Source organism: Notolepis coatsorum (genome assembly GCF_963971535.1).
Source record: "Notolepis coatsorum genome assembly, chromosome: 11".
In the NCBI taxonomy this organism is placed as follows: Eukaryota; Metazoa; Chordata; class Actinopteri; order Aulopiformes; family Paralepididae; genus Notolepis; species Notolepis coatsorum.
In genome coordinates this window covers 92,229,037-92,239,157 of record NC_140175.1, presented here as the reverse complement: position 1 = coordinate 92,239,157, position 10,121 = coordinate 92,229,037, and the positions used below count along the sequence as shown (strand labels likewise).

General features: G+C 44.0%; 1 protein-coding gene across 1 annotated transcript in view; it reads right to left on the bottom strand.

Moving 5' to 3' along the window:
- shc3 (SHC (Src homology 2 domain containing) transforming protein 3) overlaps positions 1-10,121 on the bottom strand; it is a gene marked incomplete at both ends in the record, with an annotated part of 120,301 nt that overhangs the window by 5,569 nt on the left and 104,611 nt on the right. Inside the window, 3 exon segments of the mRNA XM_084324998.1 lie at positions 153-185; positions 187-420; positions 422-463. Coding sequence (XP_084181124.1) covers positions 153-185; positions 187-420; positions 422-463 — 309 coding nt within the window.

Below are 10,121 nucleotides of genomic sequence, written 5' to 3'. Positions count from 1 at the left end.
CTCGTTCTCTCTCCCTCCCCATCTCTCTCTCGTTCTCTCTCTCTTCCCCCCTCTCTCGTTCTCTCTCCCTCCCCCATCTCTCTCTCGTTCTCTCTCTCTCCCCCCCCCATCTCTCAACCCCCCCCCCCCCCCCTCTCCCCCCCCCCCCTCACCGTGCCCGCGGGGTCCACCAGCAGCAGGTGTTTTGGCCAGTGCGTTGTGCATGCCCGTGAGCACGTAGGAGCCAGGGTTGGTGGTGCTCTTTCGGACCAGGAAGTCCCCGTCTTCCCGCAGCAGCTCCTCCGCGTCGCGGCGGCTCATCTGGCCGTGGTACCAGGCCTGGCCCTCCAGCTCCTCCTGCACCCGCGAGGCAGCCGAGCGCACCAGCAGGGGGCTGCAGTTGTCCACCGAGGCTGCCTTGTGGAGGACGCCTGCCTGGCAACTGACCCTGGGGCTGCGACTGGATGGCATCCTCAAAAGGGCTCTGGTTGAGGAGGGGTTTGGACCAAAACAATGGGAAGATGGTTTGAGCTGTGAGCCGTGGAGCTGAATACAGACAAGAAGATAGATATAGAGAGGCCAAGTCCCTCCCCTTTCCACCATGCCACCCCATTTCTGAAAACATATTTGCATATTTCTTTTACCCTCTTTTAATTGTATAGATTTGACGTATTATGATCTTGTTACTTCTTTTAATACCTACTTCTTGAGGTTCGTATTGCCATTCCGTATGAAATGTGCGATATAAATAAAGCTTGATGAGCTTGATAAGATGGAGAGATCTGAAATATATACGGTAGTACACACAGTGTGTAATTTCCAGTCATTTAAATTCTGCTTAAATGGTAAATGGCTGCTTTTTTATATAGCGTTTTTATCTTTACAATTTGTTACTCACATTTTACCCATTCACTCACACATTCACTCACACATTCACTCACACATTCACTCACACATTCACTCACACATTCACACACCGACGGCGGAGGCAACCGGGAGCAATTAGGGGTTAAGTGTCTTGCTCAAGGACACATCGACACGCTGCCCGGGAGGAGCGGGAATTTAACCGGAACCTCCGGATTGCCAGACGACTGCTCTACCTCCCGAGCCACTGTCGCCCCATTAGATTTAGTGTGTGTGTGTGTGTGTGTGTGTGTGTGTGTGTGTGTGTGTGTGTGTGTGTGTGTGTGTGTGTGTGTGTGTACAGTACGAGCACCAAAGCACAGTACACTTAGGCGTTGACTGAAATATCCCTATGACTTTAGTTTAGACAAAGATCCACCTTCTCCCTGCAGCACTTTCGCTTTATGTGGGACGTGTTCACTTTTCAAACGCTACGGAATGAATGGCCTCGTGTGTAATTTGTGTGTCAGATCCTTGGTTCAGTGTTCCGTGTATAAAGGAACCTTGGGGGCGGAGGTGAGGACAGAGACATTAAAGGAACCTTGGGGGCGGAGGTGAGGCTACTGTCCGCCCTGCTGACACCATGTTATTACACCAACGTGCTGGAGTCACCAAAAACGAAGGCCCTGTAATTAACAACTCTCAAGTTCAAGTTCCTTTTATTGCCACACGGCCAGGCCGGTGGCATTCATACACGGTGCAGGTGGTAGCTGCGACAATACACCACATAAAAGACACAACGGAACAGTATACAGCAGTGGCGGCTCGCCACTAGGGGCGCTCGGGCGCCGCCCCCCCTCAGGAACTACCCTGGTTATATGAGAAAACAAGAAAAATAAGTTTTTAGTTTTTTGTTTTATAGCCCTATAAATAATATAAACATGTTTAAAATGAATAATATTTACTCATTTTAAGTATGTTTGTATTTCCAATGCACAATATAACGTTATTATCGCAATTAAAAAACACTCGTTTTCCAGAGCAGGAAGTGACATCACGTTTTTTTTTATTTTTTTTTATTTTTTCGTATTTCTCGGCCCGGGCTATACGCGATAGCGCTCTGAGTGCGCGTCACAGTTTGATCGCTGTATCCGTCACAGCCAATCAGTGCATAACGCGTTGTGCGTTGAAATATGACTATTATGTTGGAATCCGGGCGCGATTTGAAGCGGTCTAGCCAGTAGCGTCAAGAATATCTGTAGCCGCATTTCGCGGAGACGCTCTCTGATTGGCCGACGCCAGTATTTTTTTCGGTAGCAAAATTTCACAGAGACGATCTCTGATTGGCCGAATCCAATTTCTAATGTTCCAATTCTAGGTTATTCCTAGGTTGGTCGGTGGAGATAGTTGTGTTGTTGTGAGAATGATGCAGGCAGCTGTTTGTCTTAGACGAGCGTGCCGTGACTGCAAGTTCTTTAGACTGTTAAGCTTAGGCACTCTTTCAAAGTTGGTTACGGTTAGAGTTTGTCTTAGAGCATGGCGATAGAACGCCAGGTAGTTTGCAGTCTGTTCGAGCGGAAATGGACAAAGGAATGTACTTGTGTTGTGCTAACACTTGGCTAACAAGCTATATCTGGCGGATGCAGTCTGGAGACAGACTACAGTGGACAGTGGTCTGGAATACATCATCAGTGGATTATACACGTTTATCAAGCTCTCCTGCACTGGACGTTTCAACTAAACAGTGAGTCTCTCTCTCTCTCTCTCTCTCTCTCTCTCTCTCTCTCTCTCTCTCTCTCTCTCTCTCTCTCTCTCTCTCTCTCTGTGGTTAACGTTAACGTTTGTAAATAGTTTTTTTTAGGAGCAGTACTGTTAGGCTACTGCTGGCCATTCATGAAGCGAGACATTGCTGATTGTTTATTTATTTTATAACACAAGACTATGACTACCAACTGCCTAGCCAGCCGTGTATCAATCTTGGATGCAATAATAACGTTACCACCACACTGACTATGTCGATGGCTCATTGATTTAACTACTGCAGCTCTCTCGGATTGAAAATACGTGGATTATGGCTTGTTCAATATCGTCTATGTTTGAATGAATGAATGAATGAGAACTTTATTAACAGATTGCAGAATGGGTACAATACAGTACGGCTCAATACACACAATTGTTAAGGGGATGCAGACCAGAGAAAGACGTTTGTCTTGTTTACATCAGGGTCCCAGATTTTCGATTCATATCGATAGTTTAATAGCTAGCCTTGGCTCGTTTAACAATATGCAAAATATGTGTACAGCCCTGTACTCATACTAAAGTTATTCTTGGTATATAATAGGTCTGATTGTGTAACGAATCGATTCCACGTCGCGCTGTGTGTGAGAGAGAGAAGGAGAGAGGGAGAGATCTGCCTGTGTTTGGAGAAGGGCGAGTTTTGTTTCTAACTTTTCTATTTATATATTGTGTTTCAAGTTGTGAATTAGAGTCTAGACTATACTTTATTTGACTGGTTGTGTGTTGTTGTAGTAACAGCTGAGCGACTCGTTCATAAGAGCCGATTCATTGCCGTGAGCGTGAGTCGAATCGCTCACGTCTTGCCATGAGTCTGTTGCGTGGTACTGTACTGTACATGTTTGCAAAATGTTTGGTATAGCGCCCCTAGTGGCGAAGTACCCACCGGCCGCCACTGGTATACAGTACAGAAATACACAACCTAAAAAATACACGACGGAACAGTACAGTACGAAAAAATACAAACATCAGGTGCAACCATAGGCGGAGTTTGAACTTGACGCCAGGGGGTGCGACTGCTTGGCGAACGATTCTTTTGACCTTTATTTTATTATTTTAGCGTTTTTACAATGCCCTAACCCCTAATTTTTTATTTTATTTAGGTAGTACAGCAGCACACACACACACTCACACACACAGCACTACGGGGGATCATTTTTAACTGACTTACTCTTAATCATTGACAAAGTGACAAAGATAAAGAAGGAAATACTAAAATAAAAAGACCACAACAAGTATATTGCTGCTCCACTAGACCACTTTACTGTACCAAACATGACATACAAAAATAACAAAATACTGTGCAACACTCTGCCAAGCGCACAGCCGCGCACACGTATGCATACAGTAGGTTGTCAAAGGCTGTACAAACAAAACATTTTCTAATAACAGCATTATTAGACATGCCAATCCAACGAAAGATGTGCTGGTCGCGCTGGAGAAAAGAAAAGAAAAAGATGTTGCGTTTGTCTTTTATGTGTTATTTGTTATTCTAAGATGCTAATTCATCTGTATCTGGATAACCAATGAACGGATTCTGTCGGGGCAGGTAGCGTTATTTCGGGGAAATTGATATCTATAGTCTGGTATATTTTTCGTCCATGAAAAATGGAGGCTCTAATTATTATTATTCATAGAGGCTCTCGAGCAATAATAATTATTACAGCCTCCATTTTTCGTTGACGAAAAATATACCAGACTATAGATATCAATTTTCCCGAAATAACGCTACCTGCCTCGACAAAATCTGTGCATTGGTTATCCAGATACATTAATTATCATCTCAGAATAAGTGGCTTTGTACAAGCGTTACAATGTACTATCGCGGGGCATTCTGCTGCTGCTGCTGCGAATGGTGGTGCTTGGCCGCGCGTTAACCCTTTCACTGCCACACTACAGAAGGTTCGCCTTATAATGTGACATGATTACTACTATAAAATGAATGTATTGTAAAACAAAACATAATAGAATTCAGATTTGTTTCTCACAATTATTATAATTTTATTAAAATAAAAATAATCTTGATTTTTTTTTTTTTTTTTAAAGCAATTTCACCCCCGGCCACCAGGGGGTGCAATGCACCCCCTGCACCCCCATAAACTCCGCCCATGGGTGCAACGTAACGAAAAACCAGAGAACATAACAACTCAATTATCATATGAGTGGTGTTAACCCTTTCACTACCACACTACAGAATGTTAACCCTTTCACTACCACACTACAGACGGTTAACCCTTTGTCGTGTGGCAGTGAAAGGGTTAACCTTCTGTAGTGTGGTTGTGAAAGGGTTAACCCTTTGTCGTGTGGTAGTGAAAGGGTTAAGGAAAAGCACAAGGGTGCGGCAGTGGCTCAGGAGGTAGAGAGCGGTTGCCTGGTAATCAGAAGGTTCGATTCCTGTGGCAGCGCAGCGTGTCAATGTGTTCTTGAGCAAGACACTTAACCCCTAATAGCTCCCGATGAGCAGGTTGGCACCTTGCATCGCCTCTGCCGTCGCCGTCGGTGTGTGAATGTGTGAGTGAATGGGTGAATGTGAGCAAAATAATTGTAAAGCGCTTTGGATAAAAGCACTATATAAATGTACCATTTACCATTTAACACAAGGTAGAGGCAGATTCTATGTTGTTCATGTACTGTTCTTTCACATTTCTGATCAGGTGCACTTGGGTTTTATTGTAACTACACTTCCAGTGGTGGAAGAAGGAGCAGACATTACAACTCTGAAACCTTTACTTTGGTAGAAGTAAAAATTTTTCAATTTAAAATACTAGTCATTAAAGGTAGAATCTGTAATTCAGATTCAACAGAGAAAGCACGGTCCCCCCTGAGCTTACGCCTAGTTTTAGGCACTACAAGGAGCAGCTGGTCAGCTGACCTGAGAGAGCGGGAAGGTGCATAGAACTGCAACAGCTCAGTGAGGTAGGGTGGGGCAAGGTCATTAACAGGTTCAGCGCCAGAGTGTTGTGAGGGCTGCTTTTGAGCAGGTACCTCAGCCTGTTGGCTCCCCCCTGAGGACGTGTGGCGCGTTGACACGACCCCGAGGCGTACGTCTCTCGAGGCGTTCACGTCTCACGGCTGGTGCTAATGAACAATTAGAGAATGCTGCCTCTTCCCGGACTATAAGCACCTGACCAGCCCCAGCAGTCGATTCGAGTTCGTTCTGTAGGAACAGTAGGTTTGTTGCGCCTTAATTATTTCATTTTGACATTTCTGTCTAACTTAGTTCTCGTTGATTGTTGTCATTTATTTGTCTGCTACCTAACCTTGTTGTTTTGATGCGCCTGTTCAAATGCTTGTAACCCTGACCTCGTTTTCTTCTCCCCCTCCAGTGTGGGTAGATGTTTACTGGTCAACTAATATTGTGTCTCTTTTTCTCTCTTCCATCTAGTTTGGAAGACGCCGTCTCGGATACTCGTTGCGTTCATCCGCCCGTTAATTCCCTTGTTATTTTCTCCCTCCTGCCTCGCCAAGTCCCTCGTGTTATTTTCCCTCTCGGGAATCAGTTATTGTTTCGCCCCAGCGTGGCCGAGGCCACATGTTCCACTACATCTTTTCAACACGGTAAGACTTTATTTACATATTAAGTACACATACATAGTCTGCTACATCACACATACTTCAGGTTTTAACACACACCTCATAACCCAGGTCCTGACCTGCTGACACTACATTTCCACCGTTCATTGTTTGTATGCCTTGTACATTTTTTCGTATTGTTGAATTTGTCTCTGTTTGTAAAAATAAATACACGCTTGTTTTAGCGTTTAAACTGTTGGACTGTTTCACTCTCTTATTTGGGTCCCGTTCCTCTGTTCCCATAACACCCATAAATCATGCCATTTCTCGCCTGGATCAATAATCAATCTTAAATCAACGCTAGATTATCGGTATTATGTTTCATCATGCATGCAAGAAAGGGTGGGGGGGTGTCGTTTTTCTATGCTTCGATCGCCACCAACGGAATACACTACACAGTACATTAGACACACACTCCGATCGCGGGGAAAAATTATCAGATCAACGCAAGATTGATAACATATAGCCCTTACCTTGTCTATGATGTACTGCAAAAAGAATAATCCAATTATCTGATCGCCATTCCAAATACTGATCGCGATCGTGTGTCCAACGTAATCCAGCATTGAACATGAACGGGGGGCGGCGTTGATGCCATCCCTATAAGCGCTTGTCTTGCCGGAGTATTTAGACCCCGCCCGCACGCCGCAGCTCGGCCCAGAAAACAAACCACATTGTTTCAAATGGAGTGCAATAGCGGCCCCAAGGCGTTAGGTGGCGGTATTGGCCGTTTGCGAGCTCAGAGCCATTCCCAATGATAACATCAGGCTAGGATGGATAAATTATGAATGGATATAGCGAATAAAAGAAATAACGATTAAAACCTGACGGGTTTGGCGCTCAAGCGATGGCGAGTTAACCCGAAATATGTCGGGTCTGGCGTCCAATGTGTTAAGAGCTTTAAAAGCAAATAAAATAATTTAAAAATGAATCCTAAACTGCACAGGGAGCCAGTGAGGTATTATACTGTGATTCATACCTCTCTTAGTAGAGCCTGGGTAGCAGCCCCTCCCCTCTATACCCACTGAAATCCAACCCACACATCTGACAAAGACTAAAAATGTAAACAAAGCATGATACCAAGAGGGGCTCTTTTGCCTAGAGGTTGCTGTTTTGACGACATTACAGATTCTATTATCCAGAGTAAAATGACAATATTATGTCCTCATATTTCAGTATGAGGAACCATTCCATCTTTTTAGATTAGATTAGATTAAAATGTATTGTCATCATACAGCACAAGCATAGTAGTACAACTAAAAGAAGAAGTTTGGCAAATGTAACAGTAAAGTGCAATAATAATATACAATGTAATTAAGTGATTAAACTGAAAAAATATATATAAATATAAAAACATAAATTAGTACTACTGAGTAATAGTGCTAATCAGATGTAGTTGTAGTATTAATATGTACAGTGATACAGGTATAAAGACACTACACAGTAAATTTTGCAGAGTCAATTTAAAAATCTACTCTGCGAAATTTACTGTGTATGGTAGTAAGTCATACTGGCCAATAGCGTAACTAGTAAGAGTAGGTAAGTGATATGTACAGATGTAAATAAAGATATAGTACTATCTACAGATATGTAAAAAGGATTATATGTATATATATAATAAGTATATACAGACAGATGTGGACAGATATATGGGTTATATGCAGCAGGTGTATAAGTAGGTATATAGAAGGATTATATATGCAGGTATATTCAGACAGATGTGTGTATATATATATGCTGTAAATATAAATGTATATAATGGTATATACAGCACTATTGTAGATGCTATCATACAGAGTTATATGGGTAGACTACTATGAGATTACAGTTTAATGTATTGACCTCTCGAGGTTCTTCTTAAAGAGCTGGCGGTCCACCCATGCTTGTCCTGATGGCTTTCTCTTTGAGTTGGCTGGCTAAAAGTTGAAAAGTACATTTCTAGCTGCGACCAGCAGCTCTATAGGTCACTCTGTTGGTTGGTCCACAAAAGTGTCGCCACCCTCTAGTGGCCACAGTTTTCACAACTAGGAGGCTGAAATTTAGCATGGAGGTCAAGTGTTTGTGTGTGTGTGTGTGTGTGTGTGTGTGTGTGTGTGTGTGTGTGTGTGTGTGTGTGTGTGTGTGTGTGTGTGTGTGTGTGTGTGTGTGTGTGTGTGTGTGTGTGTGTGTGTGTGTGTGTGTGTGTGTGTGTGTGTGTGTGTGTGTGTGTGTGTGTGTGTGTGTGTGTGTGTGTGTGTGTGTGTGTGTGTGTGTGTGAGAAAAGCTCAAACAGTGATCTCCAAGCCCATGTGGCTGAACTTAAACAGCAAAGAAACAGTCTAAGAAACGATGTAAACACCAATGTCATCAATGACAAAACTGAGGAAAACAAAAACAAACCCTGTGAACTTTGGAAATTACTCAACAACCAACTAGGCTGCAATAAAAAAATTAAAACCAGATTTACAAACATAAACATAAAGACAGAAAACACTCTCATCACAGACAAGCTGGATGTGGCCAATTACTTAAACATTTTCTTTACAAACATAGCCACAACACTGGTTAATAAACTACACATCATAGAACACATCATGGCCTTCTACAAAAACCTAGGGGTCCGCAAAGACGACTTCAAACTTGAAATGGTAACAACAGATGAAGTACAAAAAAAACTGAGCGCCCTCCAACCTAACAAGGCCACTGGCCATGACAACATCCCCTCCAAATTCCTCAGAGACTCAGCAGCCGCCATCACCCCAGTCATCACCCACATAATAAACCTCTCCATAAAACAGGGACGTCCCCAAAGACGTCAAAATTGCGAGAGTGACCCCCCCTGCACAAAAAAGGCACCAAATTAGACCCAGGCAACTACCGCCCTGTTTCTATAAAAAAAATAATAAATGTAATTACTTAAATCTTTATTAACATTTATAGACATACAACACTTAGACAATACTTACAATGACATCAATAACATAACAACATACTAACATGGGCCCCTTGAATACTGCTGCATTCAGCCTCCCAGACCCCCATAAGAGGGACCCCCCCATTCCCGCCATCCACCCCTAGAAATAGGGCTCCCCCACATCCCAGGTCCGTCCCACGCGGGGCTGAGCACTCAGCGACACGGTCCCTTGCAGGCTCAGCTGAGGAGAGAGGGGAGGTACTCCCCCCCACCAAGCCAAGCCCGCTACCGCCCATGTCACCAAGCACCCCACCCCACGCACAACGACCCCACAACATGCAAGACCCCACTCTCCCGGGCCAAACTGCGGAAACGATGCCCCCCCCCCCCCCCGACCCGACGATTATCCAAGGGGGGTCCTGAGGGGGGGGAAGAGGAGCGAGCAAGAGCATATGTATGTATTGTATTGTATTGCAAGTATTATGTATATATCTCGTAAACTACATTTATATTGATTCAAATACTGGAATGTATAATCCTGTGATTTATTGTGGATATTTACTGTTAATGCTTGTGTGTCTAGTTTTATGTCATGTCAAAAAAATAATAAAGAAATGTGTTCACAAAAAAAATAAACGGAACGTGATTTGACATTTCACAAATAGGAACAACATAATAATAATAATGATAAATAAATAAGTGCAAAACAGGACAGAACAGTGAGACAACAATAAGACAGTAAAGTGCAGTGGTAGGGGACATGGATACAGTGCAGCACAGTTCAAGTCCAGAGGTCCAGCCCTAGCAGCTCGTCATAGAGGGGGGGAGGGGGTAGCAGGGGGACACCTGACTCATTTACCAGACGAGCTGCTGAGGGGAAGCAGCCGTAGCCGCCTGCCGTGGGGGAGCATAATGAAGAGGCCGTGACCCGGGTGGGCGGGGTCTGCCATGATCTTCCTCGCCCTCCTCAAGGCCCTGGTGGAATGTAGGGACTCGAGGGAGGGAAGGGGGCAGCCGATCACCCTCTCCGCTGATCGTA